Here is a 19,918-nt window from a genome sequence, read left to right on the forward strand (position 1 = left end):
AGACTCTGGTGCCGTACCTGTCGTCAAAACTCCAAAGACCGACTGCACAGTTGCACAATAAAAGCTCTGCTTCATCCTACCTGCGCTACCAAAAAAAGAGTCTCAGAAAGCTGGCGTGCACAAGCTAGCAAGCTACGGAGTTTGCCGGCAATGTATTTCTTGTAAAGTGTATACAAAGTAGTACGGAAGCTGGATAAATAAGATGCCAAAAACCAACCACTTTCATGTGGTATTGGACAGAAAGGAGGACTTTTTTTCTCCTCCATTTGAAAATGCGGACGTTATCATCACCACTGTCTGATTCCAATCAATGCAAGTCATCACAATCAGGTAATACACCAACTTATATTCTTGTCTTCATGAAAGAAAGGAATCTATATGTGTTAAACATGCTTGTATTATCTTTAAACACCTTTAACTTGTTAACAATATTAACTATATGTGTTAAACATGCTTGTTTTATCTTTAACCACCTTTAACTTGTTAACAATATTAACTATATGTGGTAAACATGCTTGCATTATCTTTAAACACCTTTAACTTGTTAACAATATTAACTATATGTATTAAACATACTTGTATTATCATTAAACACCTTTAATGTCTTAACAATATTAACTATATGTGTTAAACATGCTTGCATTATCATTAAACACCTTTAACTTGTTAACAAAAACATATATTTCATAAATAAGTAAATATAAATTATATATATGAATGAGGTAGATCCCCACGACTTGATCAATTGAAAAGTAGCTCGCCTGCAGAAAAAGTGTGAGCACCCCTGGTCTAGAGTATAAAAATGAGTTTTAAGATGAGACTTAAATGAGTTTGGCACCCCTGGTTTAAAGTCACTTGAAAATAAAAATAAAAATCACAAGGACTGGCGAACAACTTTTAGAGTGTGTGTTGCTGTAAAGATGAAGATGAAATGCAAAAAGGTTCTGCAGACACTCCTCGGGGTGCGAGAAGTCCACATTTTGAAATCCTAAAGGAGGGCGTGGAGATAAAAAAAAATGGTGCATTCGTGCCGTGACACTTAACGTAGTGATTTATTTGAATTCCCACACGTCAAAGATGAAAGAGGGGATGGAGACCAACCAGGAGAGGTCTCCACCTCCCTCCCTGACGTCACGCAAGCAAAGCCAGAGCTCTTGCACGACTGGATCAGTTCACTACGGTTTGGCTGTGACGGTCTCTCACTCTCTATGCACACTGCCAGGACTGTGCGTGTGCGTGTGAGAGTGGGGTGTGAGAAGTGGGGTGTGCAAAGGAGGGGACTGCTGCACGGAGCTGGAGGGAATAACATTTTGGATTTGGATACCAGACTGGAAACTAGCAAGCCTGCGCTCTGCCTGCTCGCCTTGCACACATCGTCTGCCCGTCGCCTGACGTCGGACTGCGGCGAGAATGGAGCTCCCTGCCGCCGGGGAACACGTCTTTGCGGTGGAGGGCATCGAAAAGAAGCGCATTCGCAAGGTAAGCTGGCGCCTGTTTTTTGCGGAGAAAACCAATGTGACATGGTGCGTTCAATGCCCTTTTTTTTTTCTTCTTCTTTTTTTTTTTTTACATCGCAGGGGAAGATCGAGTACCTGGTCAAGTGGCGGGGATGGTCGCCGAAGTAAGTCGTGTATTTATATCAATAATGCATATCTTAAATCAGGCTTGGAGTGCATATATGGGCTTTCTGTGGATCCACGAATGCCTTCGCTAATTTATGCGTGGGGGGGGGGGAAAGGGAGGGTAGGCACGGCCATGTAATCCCGTTTTAATTATTTCTGCTCTGCCAACGAATTTGCGAGACAGTGGCGCTAAAATGGCCGACTGGATGTTGGCGCCTGAACACACCACACGCACCATTTCTTAGCCTATTCGCGATGATACTTTATTATGTGCTAAATCATCGTCAAGTATTCTGACATCCTGAAAAAAGACGCTTATTTTGGCCCCTCCTTGCAGATACAACACATGGGAGCCGGAGGAAAACATCCTTGACCCCCGCCTCTTGGTTGCATTTCAACACAGGTGAGACTTGCGGTGCAGGTGGTGCAGGACTTTGGACTATTACAGGCCTCGGCTCGACCGTGACCTTATATGGGCATGGGGGGAGGAAGTGTATCCCCTCCCCCCCCGCCCCCTTGCACCCGTGTATCCTGGGAAAAGGGGCTAGTGAGAGTTCCTATGCATGAGCAAGGACATGCATGGGATTTGGGATGTGTTATATATTATATTAAAATATATATTATATGTCTATATATTACTATAGACTTAGACAAACTTTATTGATCCACAAGGGAAATTGTTCCACACAGTAGCTCAGTTTCAAAGGATGGAAAGGATAAGGCAGGTATTAAGTAGACTAAACATGTACCATAGTAGCAGCATAAAATATAACATATATGTAATATTTACATATGATATATACAGTATACAAGGGCATGCAGGAATATGCATGGGATTTGGGATGTGTTATATATTATATTAAAATATAATATATCTATATATTACTGGTATATATATTATATGTCTATATATTACTATAGACTTAGACAAACTTTATTAATCCACAAAGGATGGAAAGGATAAGGCAGGTATTAAGTAGACTAAAAATGTACCATAGTAGCAACATAAAATATAACATATATGTAATATTTACATATGATATATACAGTATACAAGGGCATGCAGGAATATGCATGGGATTTGGGATGTGTTATATATTATATTAAAATATAATAATATATCAGTATATATTACTGGTATATATATATTATATGTCTATATATTACTATAGACTTAGACAAACTTTATTAATCCACAAAGGATGGAAAGGATAATGCAGGTATTAAGTAGACTAAACATGTACCATTGTAGCAACATTAAATATAACATATATGTAATATTTACATATTATATATACAGCAGGCCCGGCCCTCACCAATCTGGCGCCCTAGGCAAGATTTTAGGTGGCGCCCCCCCACATCGGCAGTGAAGTGTATATACTCACAAGAAACTGAATAGCTTTGTCTTTGACCTTTTTTTTTTTTTTTACTTACAACTATACCTAATATATAAAGGGGTGGAAAAGTGACTATTACCTGCAGGGCAAACATTAGCTAACCAGAAGGCAAAAACAATGTAAACAAAAAACACCTGCTTAAAAGATCTAATACAAATGTCCCTGAGGAATGTAAGGTGGGAGTACTGTAATTACCTAACGTTACATTATTATTTTCCATAACAATTTAGCCCCCTCCAACAATATTAACCCGACGTTAAAACAAAACTAGCTATTTATTGATTAGCAATTGCCGAATCATGTAACATTAGCTTAATGCTAAAAAGCCAGCTACTATCACATTCTGTAACAGACAAATAATTTCATGTAGGCTAACGTTACCTACCTGCTACCTCTGTCTTTTCTCGTTTCTCCTCTTCTTTTCTCTTTTTTCTTCCCTGGGCACCTGACAGTTTTGGCCGTTTTGACATCTTGTGTTGATTTTTTTGATGTGGTGACGTCCAAAAAGAGTCATGATACGGGAAGGGAGGGGGCGCACCGTGCGGGGGGAGGGGGGAGGGGGGGCGTAATGTTGTAACAAATAATATTTCTATTAAATAGGCTTTACTTTGCATTTTAATTAACGTGGGATTATTTTTTGTATTTAGAAATAATAGTACCAACTTTATTTATTTATTTTTTTCTCCAACATTTGTGGCACTGGCGTGGCGCCCCCTGATGGACGGCGCCCTTAGCATTTGCCTATACGGCCTATGCCACGGACCGGCCCTGATATACAGTATACAAGGGCATGCAGGAATATGCATGGGATTTGGGATGTGTTATATATTGTATATATCAGTAATAAATACAGTCGCCTGCTTTGAAGGAAGTTTGTTTTTGTCTGTGAGCCTGTTGAAAAATATCACTGGAAATTAGTGATAGAGCCATACAAAAATGTTGGATTATTCATTTAATCATTAAATAAAATACAATACACTGCGTTAGGCCTTTGTTCAATAGGTTACGTGCAATCATTTTAATATGTTTTAATAAACATTGAACCAGTCCCGCCCTTGGGTTGTATCAAATGTGTTTTTTTGGCTCTCAGATGTATTTGACATTGACATCCCTGTTTTATGAGAAGCCTATTGCACAGCATTGGGTGTTCTGGGGGGGTACGGTATTTAAAAAAAGCTACTTTCAGGTGAAATCCTGCATTTTTTTTTTACCTTTTAAATATTGTCTTTATATTGCCTACACCAGGGGTGCCAAACATATAGTACAGGCTACTGTAATAGCTACTCAGGAGCCCCTTGACTGACGGTTGTAAATATTACCGTACATATATTTTATATTGCTACTATGGTACAATTTTAGTCTACTTAATACCTGCATTATCCTTCCCATCCTTACCCTTTCCATCCTTTGAAAATGAGCTACTCTGTGGAAAAATGTCCCTTGTGGATCAATAAAGTTTGTCCAAGTCAGTGGTTCTTAACCTTGTTGGAGGTACCGAACCCCACCAGTTTCATATGCGCATTCACTGAACCCTTCTTTAGTGAAAAATAAAATGTTTTTTTTCTAATTCAAGACAAAGTTGTATGTTTTTGGTAACACTTTAGTATGGGGAACATATTATAAGTAACAAAGACTTAATTTAGAGTTTTTTGGACACTAGGGGAACATATTCTAAGTAACAAAGACTTATTTTAGAGTTATTTGTTTAGGGTTAGGGTTAGAGGGTTAGGGTTATATTAAGGCCATGCCGAATAAGGCATTAATAAGTACTTAATAATGACTAGTTAAGAGCCAATGTTACTAATTTGCATGTTAATAAGCAACTAATTAATGGTGAATATGTTCCCCATACTAAAGTGTTACCATGTTTTTTTTACTGGTGCACAAAATGAAGCGTGCATGAACATCACCTTGTTCAAAGAACAAAACCAACATAAACTCACAACAAATTACACACCTGCAAATCAGTCTGACTTCTGCTGTTGCCGTATCCGTAATACGCCGATAGGGAGAAGTTTTTATTTACACGATGAGTCGGGTGTGTCTTGACCTCTGCCGAACCCCTGAGCCCGACTCACCGAACCCCTAGGGTTCCATCGAACCCAGGTTAAGAACCACTGGTCTAAGTCTAAGGAAGTAAAAATTGCTATTTTATGCAAGTATTGCTGGAAATTACTTTTTGAAATATAATTCAGATTTAAAAACATAATTTAAAGAAGACCTACATCCATTTAGGAATTTGATTGCAAAGTAAGAATGCTAATGGTTTTAATAGTATGATACAAATACAATACGAGAGCACAGAGATGATGCAACCACCGTTTGTTTGTGGTCCGTTTCATTTGCCAAGATGTAATTTTCAAAATAATAGCACTTTTATGCATTTTCACAAATAGTCACCGCAGAGGGCACTTACTCTCTGGAGGATAATAAGGGGGCTTCGTGTTAAACTTGGGGGTTCTTGGTACAAATCCAGCTTTTGCCATTCTGGTCACTGCCTTTGTGTCCTGGAGAAAGACACTTCACCCACCCTGCTCCCAGTGCCACTAATGTTTGATTGTGAATGGATGTTTGGAGGTGGCCAGTGGTGTGTCTAGTGGGTGGCCTTGACAAAATCCGATTGGCCACCCCAGGTTCCAACCCTCTCAGAGGTGGAACAATTTGAAGCATAGGAACGTAGTATAGGGCAGCAGCCGGTGCGGGTGGTGGTAGTGCGCTTAATCTGGTGATGTGCCGAGTCTTCGAAGCGTGTCTCGAATGGAGGGGGCGTTTACGCAAGTGTATCGAGGTTTGCTTCATGTAGGGGAGGAGCCGGAAATGATGCGAGAAGTCTAACCACGTAACCACGTGGAGTAGATTTGACAACATTTAAACATGCCGAAACTCCATTGAAACATGTGGTCTTTAGAGATCTGTTTGGAATATGGATAGGGAGTACAAATAGTTTTTTAAATGCCAATATAATAAAAGTATAACAGCGCATGATATCAAATTTGACCATACTTGCCAACCTTGAGACCTCCGATTTTGGGAGGTGGGGGGTTACGGGGCGGGGGGCGTGGTCAGGGTGGGGCGGGGGGCGTGGTTGGGGCCGTGGTTAAGATATATATATATATATATATATATATATATACATATATATATATATATATATATATATATATATATAAGAAATACTTGACTTTCAGTGAATTCTAGCTATATATATATATTTATATATACATAAATAAAAGAAATACTTGAATTTCAGTGTTCATTTATTTACACATATACACACACATAACACTCCTCTACTCATTGTTGAGTTAAGGGTTGAATTGTCCATCCTTGTTCTATTCTCTGTCACTATTTCAGAACACACACATTATACAAATATACATTATAAAATCAATAAGAAAACGGGAGCTCTAATTTGGGAGTCTGAATTAGGATCAGAAGTTCCTACATAAACATTGCGCACTCACGTCGCCTTTTTGTATTGATTACTGCAGCTGTGCACTGGATTCATTCACAAATACAAACTACAACTCACAAACACTTTAGAGTTAGGCTCCACCATCAGAATGTGTACTTAAACTTATAAAGATCACATGGATATTATTCAGTGAGTTGATTCACCAAAACTAACCTGTTATACAGGAGGAAAAAGCACACAGGACGTTTCAATTGTTCACAGACTGGTCGCGCTCATTAGAATGACAAGACACTTCCGGTCTGCAGGTGATAGCATTCAATTGGGAAGAAATGCCCTACTGCCCCCTACTGACCAATGGGAATACTGATAAATGTGTAATGACAGCTCCAAAAACGAATTCAAACCACAAAATAAAGTAAATAAATCAACACAAAAATGTGACACATTATGGGTGGGTCACATATGCATGGAGCTGGAGGGGGCGTGGCTTCCAGCTCCGCCTGAATTTCGGGAGGTTTTCGGGAGAAAATTTGTCCCGGGAGGTTTTCGGGAGAGGCGCTGAATTTCGGGAGTCTCCCGGAAAATCCGGGAGGGTTGGCAAGTATAAATTTGACAGTAAACTTAATCCAATCCGTTTACCGCCCAATTAACAGGTTGATTAACACAAAATAATATATATATATATATGCTAAGGTTGGAGTGACATCAGAGCAATTCCCTGGTAGTGTGATGGTCTATACCAGGGTTGAAGGAGCCATATTGGACCAAAAATACAAAAAACAAATCTGTCTGGAGCCGCAAAAAATGAAAAGCCTTCTATAAGTGTTATAATGAAGGCAACACATGGCGTAAGTGTCTATATTAGCTATAGTAGCCTACTATCAAAATGACTATGTGTCGCAGGCTGAAGCAAATCTTCGTTGACAGAAATGTTGAAATTTAATATTTATTCAACACATTTTTACAACATTAGAAACCATTAGTAAATCAGAGGCTACTCAGAAGGTGAGATAACTCCTGGAAATGACTGGCTTTTAATGGCCAAAGGTATAGACGTGTGTGTCTAAGTTCAAGGAAACTTCTTCTAATATATTTATTACAATCTTTGCAAGCTAGGTAATGTTTGCTGTGGTCTGGAACAACATGGCACACAAACAACTATCTGAAATGCAGCCAATATTACATACAGATAATGTGTCATGAGACATGCAAATATATATTATATACAAAGAAGGATACAAGTAAAGGATATTAAATGAGCTCAAATATACCTACAAATGAGGCATAATGATGCAATATGTACATACAGCTCGCCTAAATAGCATGTTAGCATTGATTAGCTTGCAGTCGTGCAGTGAACAAATATGCATGACTAACAAGCCGACAAGTCTATAACATCAACAAAGCTCACCTTTTTGCATTCAGGCACAGCATAAAACGTTTGGTGGACAAAATGAGACACAGAAGGAGTGGGAGACTTTACATGTAAACAAACTGTTGCGTCACAGTATGGTGAGTTCAAGAACCGCCGAAATTAGTGGGACAAAACGATGTTCATCATCAGTGAATGGTAACAATTAGGAAAGGTTTGAGTCATGTTTGTCCTCAAGCAAAAAACATACTAAAAAATGGTATATATTTTCCCCCCATCTTTAACCATTTTCAATCCTTTTTTAAAAATGCTCCAGAGCCACTAGTGCGGCATTGCTGACCCCCGCTCTATACGCATGTCTTTTGTGGCACATGATGTGGGTTCGATTCTTGGCAGAATCATTATTATTTAACGTCAGCAATTGTCTTAGAAGAAGATTCCCTTCATACTTGGCTGTATAGGCGACCGTAATAGCTATTCAGGAGCACCTGACTGACGGTTTTATGGGTGCCATCCCTGCAGAAGTAGGTGCTAAAAAAAAAGGTCTGGGCACGCTACAGAAACTGGCAGCCTTGGTCTGTCAGTCTACCCCAGGGTTAGCTGTGGCTACAAATGTAGCTTACCAACATCAGGGTGTGAATGTGGAGTGAATGAATGATGGGTTCTCAGTTTTTACTGTGAAGTATAAAGCGCTATATAAATAATCTAATGCATTTATCATTATTATTAATAAAACAATGCAGAATACGCTCAAAACTGAGCTTGAAAATTGTGCTAAATGGCAAAGTTGGAATATAGCTTGTGCAAGTGTATGTAATGGAGTGGCCAGTGACATATTTAGCATTTGGAGTCCGGGGGGCAAAAGCATCACACTAAAGACCTGCCAACCAATCAAAAACAATTGCCAGGTGGTTAAGTTAAATGCTAATGAATACAAACGCACGTAAACGTCATGTTATAAAGGCTGCAGGAACCCGTGAGAAGGAATTAGCATTTCTGCTGTCAAAGGTTTACATTGTGCATGTGTGTGTCTGGCTCTGTCCTGATGGTCATGCATGGAGGGCTGCCTCAGTGCAGTGTGTGTGGATTCCTTGCCTTGCTCCCAGAGGATGGGGGAGGGGGGAATCCGACAAGGGAGCCAGTAATTGCCAAATCTTGTGTGAATGGAGGAAGGAGGGGGGTCGTTCTGATTTTTAGCATTTGGAAAAATAAGCGCTCGACAGTTTACTATTGCAAACTGTGGTGTTTTGAACACAGGCATCAAGGTGAGACCATGCTTTCATTATTATATACACGAGACAGTGATTAGTCAAGCTGTAGTGATACTTCTTCCAGTGGCCTTGCCGGGACAACCACATTACAGCTTTTAATATATCTGCCTTTTGTGGTCACGTCCAATATAGCTTGCATTGTTTGCCTGATAGATTATTAAGCCTGCATTGCCATGTGGTTTTTTTTTTCCAATTTGGTGACCCTCATTACAGCTGTGAGCCTGTAGAGGGAGGATGTTTTTGAAAGACAAGCAGAGACTGTAGCCTTTAATTGAATTTCTGCAGCATAATGAGAATACAGTCTGGGATGATTAACATGGAGAGCTATGCAAATAAGGACCATCATGCTTTGCGGAAGCAAATTCCACATATTTGACCTTGAGCATAGGAGGGAAAAATGGATGCCACACTCAAATGCGAGTTCTATGCTCAAAAGCATTCACACATACGGTTTTCTACACCAAAATTCATCTATTTATTCTTATTATTCAACTTATTATTATTATTCTCCAGATTTTAGCGCGCTCTACCTTCTACATTTTTCACCTGATTCAAACCGTTCCAACTTCAAACTGTTCAGCCTATTCGGGAATCGCGGGCTTTTCCGGGACATTTTTCCCATTCAAAATGAATGGGCCGTTTTTCAAACTTCCACCATTTCCACATGTTTCAACCCATTCCAACCATTCTACCTTCAACACATTCCACCATTCTGGAAATTCAAACTACCCTTTTTCTAAGTTCAAAAAAATTGCAAGATTTTCCAGGATTCCTGGTTTTCCAAAGCCCTATTTCCACCCTTTTTTCTGGCGACTACTCCTTCCACATTTACAAGACTGGCGACCAACATCAATTTACAAACTATAGACCTGTTTCCTTACTTCCACAATTTTCTAAAATCATTGAAAAACTGTTCAATAACAGATTAGAGAGTTTCATAAATAAAAATAGAATACTCGAAGAAAATCAATATGGATACAGAGCTAATGTTTCAACTTCGATGGCTTTAATTGAAATTACAGAAGAAATTACCAATGCTATAGATAATAAAAAATGTGCGGCAGCAGTTTTTATGGATCTAACTAAAGCATTTGACACAATTAATCACAATATTTTAATCAAAAAACTAGAACGATATGGCATCAGAGGGTTAGTCTTAAACTGGATAAGAAGTTATCTAATGAACAGGAAACAATACGTGAAGGTAGGCGAACACACCTCTACAACGCTAAATATATCCTGTGGTGTACCTCAGGGATCAATACTAGGACCTAAATTATTCAATCTATATATAAATGACATTTGTAAAGTTACAAAAGATTTAAAGTTAGTATTATTTGCGGATGATACAACAGCGTTTTGTTCAGGAGAGAACACACAGAAGATACTACAAATAATAACAGAAGAAATGAACAAATTAAAAAGATGGTTTGACAAAAAGAGACTATCGTTGAATCTCAGTAAAACTAAAATAATGCTATTTGGTAACAGTAGAAGAGAAAGTCAAACACAAATACAAATAGACGGAATAGAAATTGAAAGAGTAAATGAAACCAAATTTCTAGGTATAATGATTGATGATAAATTGAACTGGAAATCTCACGTAAAAAATATACAACATAAAGTAGCAAGAAACACGTCAATAATGAATAAAGCAAAACATGTTCTAGACAAAAAAATCACTTCATATTCTCTACTGCTCACTAGTGTTACCATATCTGAGTTATTGTGCAGAAATATGGGGAAATAATTACAAAAGTACACTTCATTCATTAACGGTGTTACAAAAAAGATCAGTTAGAATAATACATAATGTTGGATATAGAGAACACACAAATCCTTTATTTATTGAATCAAAGATACTGAAATTCTACGACATATTGAATTTGCAAACAGCTAAAATTATACACAAAGCAAACTATAACCTGCTACCCAAGAATATACAACAATTCTTCTCAAAAAAAGAGGAGAAATATAATCTTAGGGAGAAATGTAATTTAAAACATTTGTATGCATGTACAACACTTAAGACCTTCAGTATATCAGTATGTGGAATTAAATTATGGAATGGATTAAGCAAAGCAATCAAACAATGTACTAATATGATCCACTTCAAGAAACTCTTCAAACTTAAAGTGTTTACAAAGTACAAAGAAGAACCATGATAAACATTCTGAATTTATTTAACTCATCCATTCTTTCATTATTTCACTCACAAAATAATCTTACTTATCTCAACATATGAAATGTAACTTACTTCACCAATTATCATTTATTTACTTATTTTATTGTGATTACTTATGGAGTATATTGTGAATAAATTGAGAACAGGAAGTGAACAAAAGTTTTAGCAACTGTTATGTAAAAGAAAAGGGGTAGGATTAAATAAGCTCTGCTTCTTCCTACTCCTTTTCGAACATGTTGAAAAGAGAAACTGGAGATTGTGATGTATCATGTTGTATACTTGCATGTTCGAAATAAACTCAAACTCAAATTTTTCAACCCACTTTAACCGTTCCAACGTCAAGACATTCCTCTTAATCAGGACAAAAAACAAAGTTGTTTTTTGAACTGGAAAAATTCCTGGTTTTCCCGAAATTCCAGGAATTCCGTAATACCATTTCTCAGTTCAACATGTTACTACTTCAACATTTCTCGCCCGATTCGAAAAACTTCAACACCAACCATTTCAACTCATTCAGACCATTCAAGTTGTTTACCATTTTCCAAAAAAATTCCAGTTTTTCCCTTAATTCCCAAATTTTTTGGAAATACCCATTGAAATGAATGGAAGTCTTCAACGTTCCACAATTTCCACATTTTTCATCTGATTCAAACTGTTCCAACTTCCAAATATTCAGCCTGTTCAGGAATTGTGTGCTCTACTTTAACAATTCTAAAAAAAAATTCCAGGATTTCAGTTCAACTTCAGCATTGGAGCATTCACACACAATTCCTTCAGGAATTGCCTCATCTAGTTTGATATAATAATGATAATCATGCTCTGTTTTCACAGGGAGAGGCAGGAGCAACTGATGGGATATCGCAAACGTGGGCCAAAACCAAAACATCTTCTACTGCAGGTAATATTCTCTGACTCTCTTTGGTAGTGAGAGGCCAGAAAGGGGGGAGAACCAGGGTAGAGGGTTGCTGTCAGGTGTTCAAAGCTGCTGTTATTATCGTGCTGGTTATTTTTAGTTTTCTTTCAGGCAGACAGCGGGAGGGGAGAGAGAGAGAGGTTCTTGATCTGCCTTGTCCTCAAGGTTGTGCAAGCGTGTTTATTATTGCCTTACAATGTCTGGCTTTGTATGCAGTGGACTTATTATTTTCACTCGCTTTAGAGCAAGTGATTGATAACAGGGAACAAAATGACAGACACTGTGTCATGCTTTGGGCTTGTCTTACTTTTAGGTTAAATTGACCTTGTTGTGAAGCAAATGTAGGCTGATTGCTATCCTTAGTTGAAGTCAGAAGTGGGCAGGAATCAGAGATGAAGCGTGACATGTCTGCTGGCACTTGTCTGACCCCTAAGGTCACAGTCAAAGGGTTTTGAACGTTCTGCGGCAGTGCCCCTGCGAGGGCCTGAGGGGTCAGCACGAATGTGCTATAGACTGAGCAAGGGTGCCTGGGATAGAACTGGTATAGTGCTGGTAATCCTTGAATAGACTGTGTTGATTTTTGTGTTATCTTATAGGAAAGGCATGGATTGTTGTAGGGTAAACAGTCCTAGGTCACCTTTGTATTTGTTTTTTAAAAAGTGAATATGTCCCATCTAGGCTTTTTGTGGCACTAAACAAGATTTTTGTTTGTGGGCCTTGAATTTTATAAGTTGCTCACCAACACCCAGACTCCAAAACTTTATAGTTAAAAACAACATTGCACATCAAAATTGGTCAAAACATTTCTGATTATGTGCCCTCCACATTGGTTGTGGCCCTGAAGTGTTTACAGCAAACATTGTATTACATCTTCTCAAGAGACAATACTAAAGGAAACTGGTATAATTCAATGTAGTCTGTGCACAGCTTGTATAAAGATTTACTACCCATTTAAAATTGGTAAATTCTCAGCCATTCTTGTGTAAATCAATGGCAACACAAACAACACCAAAATAATTGCGGTGAAAGCGCCATAGTTTGAGGCTGCGGTTCATTGAGGGGAAACATACTTTAATTCCCAACATGTACTGTGAGATTCAATTTGGATAGGGTTACTGTGAGGTGAGGTGTACTCACGTGTGTAAAATAATCTAATCAAAAACTGAAATCTACGTGAGATTAAATATCTGAAACCAAGGTCAAAAATGCAGCGAAACTATGCTTTCTTACCAGACAAGTTAGACAGGTTTCTTATCTAAATAATATGAAAAAAGTCATACTAAAACAATCTGCCAATGGAAGAAGATGTGCATTTGGATATCAAATGATCTTGGTTATAGCTCATCTCAAGGTTTACATGCATGATCTTGGTATCAAAGTGAAGGAGATACTTTTATGGTTACTGTACATGTGTAAATATACATTTAGATACTACCATATTTAATATGTAATAATACTTGCTAGTGCCAATGGGAATCTATGGGCACCTCACAATTTGATTATGATTACGATTCAGGGGCTACGATTTGATTACTCACTGATTTTATGCATCTTTATTGTATATTACTATATTGCATATAGTTTTATTATACTCAATAATGAAAATTCTATTTGATATGCATACCTGCCAACTTTTGAAATCAGAAAAACCTAGTAGCCAGGGTCCAGGGGCCGCAGGCCCCGGTAGGTCCAATACAAAGTCCTGGTGGGGGGTTCCTTCGCCCCCCGACGCAAAATGATTATTAGCATTCAGACAGGTTAAAATGTTGCTAAAACCATCACTTTTCTATCAGTCACAGTGACTTTTCAAAACAAAAATATTACAGCAAAAATCATATGGGTTGATTGACATGTTTATTCTGTAAGCTAACTTCAATAGTTTGAAATTATTTTGACAGTTAATGCCAGTTATCCTGTCAACCTTTCACAAGACTTCAATTTGTTAATTGAAAGTATAAACAGTATAAACACTTTTTACAGTAAACAAATGGTAAAACAGTACTAAACAATTCCATTAAAAAAAAAATTGGTGTCATTATTAACTTTCTGTCCAAGCTTGTATAATCTACTGCCTTGTTCAATTGTAAAAAATATTCTGTGCCGAAAATTCACATTTCTATCACAATTATCATACTGTAAACATGGTAAGCTAACTTCATTAAAATTAATAGTCCTGTCAATAGCATGGAATTACAATTCAAATGTAGTTTTTTTGTAAGCCTTTCAAAAGAATTCAAAATATGAAAAATTAATGAAAATTAATTTAAGCCATCAGACACTTGAAAAGTGGCACATCACATCTCTAATGTAATCATTTTAACTTTTCAACAGAAATAGCACTGCAAAAATATTAAGGACATACTTCTGTATTTTGGTAGTTATGCTGTCAACATTTAACAAGATTTCTTCAACTTGGACTTGAAAGCATAAATAGTATAAACACTTTTAACAGTATAACAGTACTAAACAATTCAAATAGATAACATTGGTGTCATTACCTTTTTGTGGCTAAAATCCAAATTTATTCTATCAGATTGATCATACTGCAAAAATGATATGGTAACTTTATGATAAGGGCGACGAAAAACGTTGAAAGTTTTCCACTTGTATCGCTAGCAACGGCATTAGACTTGTGTTTTTTTGTCCCAACGTGGTCTTTTACATCGCTAATTCCTCCGTGTCCGATCGAAAAATCTTGTCTGCACAAGGTGCATTTCGCGTAGTTTTCACCCTTTTTGGAACGGATAATTATTCCCGCATAGGCTTTTGAATATTCTTCACGGAATGACTGCAGTTTTCTTTTCGGTTTAAGACTTGTTTGCGATTTTTCTCCGGCTGATTCCATGATCGTTCGCTCGTTTGGAAACAATGGCAACAGGTGCCTCGTGCTTGGCAGCGGTGCTATAAATAGCCTCGCGCATGGCATTCGGAATGGCTCGATAGGAAGTTACGGGAAGCAGTGTCGATTGTCATTGTTGTTACGCGATTTCGTGAATAAAACTTTAAAAAAAATAAATAATTTTAATTAATGAAAAACCGTATTTTTTATCACTGCAACCGTAACCCGGAATAGGTTGATGAAAACCGTACTAATTACGGGAAAACCGGAGTAGTTGGCAGGTATGGATATGTATAAAATGCTGCTTTGAAGGTGCGTATATGTATACGTATACAGTATGTGTATATATGTATACATACATGTGTATGTGTATACATATACATATATACACATTTACATACATATATACACACATATACATACATATATTTTATACACTTACACATATACACACATACATACATACATATATTCATACACATAAATGGAATACTGTACTATACATGAGACTGTAGCACTGAGGTACTGTAGCTTCCTGCTAAGTGATCAAATAAATAAACCTCCCTATTTGGCTGGAATGCATCTTTGTTTTCATTTTTGTGCCTTCTGAAACTATGGAATGCCTAAAAACTTTGCCCCGAGTCGCCGTAAACTTGCAACTCAAAGAAGGGTCGTATTGTATCTGCTATCTACCCATTTATATCTATGGCTGACAGTGTTGTCGCACTGTGTGGATATTATTCTCTCTCCTGATTTATTCATCTATCTATTTCCTCTTCTTTGCTGGCTACTCTCTAAAAGGTGGTTCAGTTAGACTTCTGTTGAAGTGCAGGAAGCATTTATTCTTTTCTTGTTTAAATACTTCACACTCAAGCGTGCTTAGCGCCACAGCTAGCATAGCTTGTCCGCTCCTCATGCCTCCATGTGTCCACACTAGATCTGCATTTTAGAACTGTCTGTATTACTTTAACATAAAGAAATAATCAATATCTGGACATCTGTCTATTAATTCAGAATCGTCCACGTTCCATCAAAGAATATCGGTGTAATATAGTAAAATAAAATCAATATTTTATTCTTGATTTAGCAGCAACATTTTGTGTTTTATCAATGCTACCAGTATAAGTTTTAAAAGAGATTCATGCAATGTGTTTTGTAGTTTGTATGAGGATTTGCACTGCACTGAATGTTTAGAATCCCAGCACTTTTTCAAATGGTATCTTGTCTCTTCTTGAAGGTACCCTCATTTGCCCGGAGATCGAGCATACCCGCAGGTTTTGAGGACACCTCTCCAGATGTGGAAGACATCCCAAAGTCCGATCACATCCAGGTCCAGCGTCCCCAGCCCCAGCAATACCAGCTGAACAGCAAGAAGCACCACCAGTACCAGCCCAGCAGCCAGGAGGTCCCAGCAGACCAGCTCACCAACAGCAAGAAGAAGTACATCTATCAGCTAAACAGCAAAAAACACCACCACTACGAGCCTGACCCTAATATGTATGACACCCAGGCTTCAAGGCTCAAAAAGGTGGTCAAAGTTCAAGAAGCAGGCAATAAACCTGCCAACCCTGGCTGGAACCTGCCTCTAGCACTGCAGCAGAAATGGGTTCGTGACAAAGACACAGGCTGCTTGAGTAAAGTCAAAGAGCTGGCAGTGGAGGTCAGGAAACCTGTTCCCAAAGAGGGCGTAAGTGAACATGCCCTTAAGCCCGATCCTAAGGACGCGACCCTGCCCAGTTCTGTCAGCAGCAAAATGAAGATAATCAAGAATAAAAATAAAAATGGACGTATTGTTATTGTCATGAGCAAGTACATGGACAGTCATAAGGTGCATGGAGCCAAGGGCAAACACGGGGAATCCTCTAACGGGGAGAAAATCCAAAGTGGGGGCGAGAACAATGCAGGACACAGAACCAAAATAGTGGAGAACGGTATTCCCAAAGAGATTTGTAGTAGCAGTTCCCTCCCTGCTGCAGATCATCCCCAAAAGTGTTCTCCAAAGGACCGACACTTCTTTAAACCATCACCAAGCACAGCAGAGGAATACAACACAGAAGTGGCGCGGGGTCAAGCGGACTTACCAGACGACCTACCCCTACAACTGACCGCCAGCTCGCCCTCGACATCTTGGCCGGCCGACGCCAACATCCCCACCCCTACAATTATGGACCACATCAAGATTCCATCCTATTCCAGCAGCCGGAAGAGGAAACTCTCCAACCCTGTGGATGACAGGACTGTTTCCAAGAGCTGTCTGACTTCCAGATCTCTCAGTGTTCCCAGCACCGGGGTGGGTCCACCTCAGGAAAAACCCATGGACCTTCACTGTAGTGGACGTAGCAGCACATATGCATACGATGCAATGGACTGTGGTGACCAAGAGGAGCCCATAGACCTGAGCTGCCCAAAGACTAAGAGGCTGACTGAGCCGGAAATCCAACCTGAACTTTTAACACAACCTGAGCCCCAACCTGAACTTTTAACACAACCTGAGCCCCAACCTGAACTCGTAAAACAACCCGAGCCCCAACTTGAACTTGTGAAACAACCTGAGCACCAACTTGAACTTGTAAAAGAACCTGAGCTCCAACCTGAACTTGTGAAACAACCCGAGCTCCAACCTGAACTTAAAAATCAACCTGAGCCCCAACCTGAACTTGAACCCCAACCTGTTGACAAGGATGTAGCAGAGGACACACAGAAGTCATCTAAAGCAGTACCAGCTGAAAAGATCTGTCCTTTTATGGGAAACATCATCATTACAGACATCACAACAAACAGTCTGACTGTCACCTTCAAGGAGTATGTTTCTTTCTAAGGACCTCTTTGGAAGCTACTGACCCTGTTCATATGTGCATACTGTAAAAACATGGAGATTTTTGTACATAGGCAAATTTCTAATTTATCATTCAAATTCAATATGTTTCTTACGATGTTTTATACTGTAATACTCCTGAAACGAAGCCCAAGCCAGAGCCCTCGAGGATTTGAGTGAATACATTCAAGAATCAGTTTATTTGCTGTTTACTACCTGTACCAAACTTGTAATCTTAAAATGTACGGAGGTTTATAGGTATTTTGTACTGATTATTTGGAGTCCTGCTGCGTGGTAGAGGGAAGAACTTGTTGGGTCGATAGTGATCAAAGATCAAAGCGAAAGCACTTAATTACATTATCATTCGTCGATTGTCATTTGCTTTCATTAGGAGTGGACAAACCGCTGCTCTTTTTAAAAGTCTTTTTCATCAATTATCGCTTAATTTAGTTATGGGTGTAATGATTAATTAGCTAATTGTTGAGAATTAGAGCGCACTACTGACTGTAATCGGCATAGGTGCTGTTGATTCCCCCAGGGATCAATAAAGTACTTTTTATTCTATTCTATTCTGTGATTCAGTGTAGCTCCGGTTGTGAAAAAAAATAGGTCATTGTGTAAGCTAACTCTTCTACTCGTGAACCGCTGCACACAAAACATGCACTCCAACTGTGTTGCCGGTGCTATTATTTCTCTGACATTACACCACATGGTGGTATTGTTATTACATGTGGTGTAGTTATTGAATAGATGTAAGTCGGATGGACTTCAAATGTTGCTATTAACTCAAAGCACTCTACAAAACATCCACTGTAACTTTAGGGTGTTTTTTGCCTAGTCACCATTAAATATGTTATGCACCTCTACGGGTCTGACAAGCACGTGTGTAAAATTTTAACAAGATTAGTCGAAATACACGGCTGGCAAACAGGAAAACGTATCTGCCGGACCATGGGCCGGACTTAGCAATTTACTGGCCGTAATTCATTGATCATTCCTCTAATGACTATACAACTTTGAGGATGATAGCATCTTCCAAATTATTTGTACGCCTTTGGGTAGCATTAAATCAAATCAAATCAAATCAACTTTATTTATAAAGCACATTTAAAATTTACCACAGGGGTAGCCAAAGTGCTGTAGTTGTGTATTAATCTGATCAATACACAACTGGCCTTAAAAGAGAAGTTCAGAACACCCAGAGAGATTATCCCACCACATTAAATATCGGTGTCCTTACTAATTAACCATTATTGTTAGTGTAGTCCGTCCAAGACGCGATCCTTCGAATATATGATGGATTGGTATTGTTCATCTCAGTTTACCGCTCCAAGCTTACTAGTTTTAATATTGTTACGTGATCTGACAAAGGCATGTGACTGCTTTTTTGCTAATTACCTATGATATGTGACTCCTCAAAGCTTGGTATAGACAATAGTTTACAGTGAGCACGGGCTGTTAATGTTATTTTTATGCTGCTTAGAATGCTAATGTTGAATCTGTTGGATGTACAGTCAAAATCACCTTGTACGCACATCGAATGCAAAGACCAGTATGAGAATGCTAAAATCCTACGAGAATGAAACGGGAGAGTGCATATTTATTTGTTGTTGAAAAAAAAACCTGCAATTGATCTTTTTATTTTTATTTTTTTTTGCTTTCATTTGTTGCTCTTGCACTCAGTTGAATAGATTGTCATGAAGTTGGTGAGGGGCGTTTGTTGGCTCACTGCAGTCGGCACATTTTCACAATAAAGAAAGAGAAGTTCCTATATGGTTGACGGTTGCAGTTTGTTTGCATGAACTCTTTAACCTCACTGGGACTTCTAGTTGGCTGTGAACTCCAAGAATGTTTCATTATCAGAAAGAAAAAAAATCCTCATGCACAAAGGCCACTTTTTAAACGCTATCTCTACATTATTGAAACTTATGTCAATCTTATATTTATATTTTTGAAACAATTGCTTGTCTTTTAAAATTATTTTTTGCCGAATTGTTAATAGAACTCCAAAGTTCTGCTGCCTTGATGGAGGCATACCTGCCAACTTTTGAAATCAGAAAAACCTAGTAGCCAGGGTCTAGGGGCCACA

General features: G+C 38.5%; 1 protein-coding gene across 1 annotated transcript; it reads left to right on the top strand.

The window, feature by feature from the left end:
- The first annotated feature begins 1,168 nt into the window (after positions 1-1,168).
- Positions 1,169-18,863, top strand: cbx4 (chromobox homolog 4 (Pc class homolog, Drosophila)). The gene is made up of 5 exons (XM_061974364.2): positions 1,169-1,479; positions 1,578-1,621; positions 1,960-2,025; positions 12,094-12,160; positions 16,252-18,863. The coding sequence occupies exons 1-5, from the start codon at positions 1,411-1,413 to the stop codon at positions 17,830-17,832; spliced, it is 1,827 nt and encodes a 608-aa protein (XP_061830348.1). The 5' UTR covers positions 1,169-1,410; the 3' UTR covers positions 17,833-18,863.
- Positions 18,864-19,918: the final 1,055 nt, after the last annotated feature.

This window comes from Nerophis lumbriciformis, linkage group LG22 (genome assembly GCF_033978685.3).
Source record: "Nerophis lumbriciformis linkage group LG22, RoL_Nlum_v2.1, whole genome shotgun sequence".
Classification (NCBI taxonomy): Eukaryota; Metazoa; Chordata; class Actinopteri; order Syngnathiformes; family Syngnathidae; genus Nerophis; species Nerophis lumbriciformis.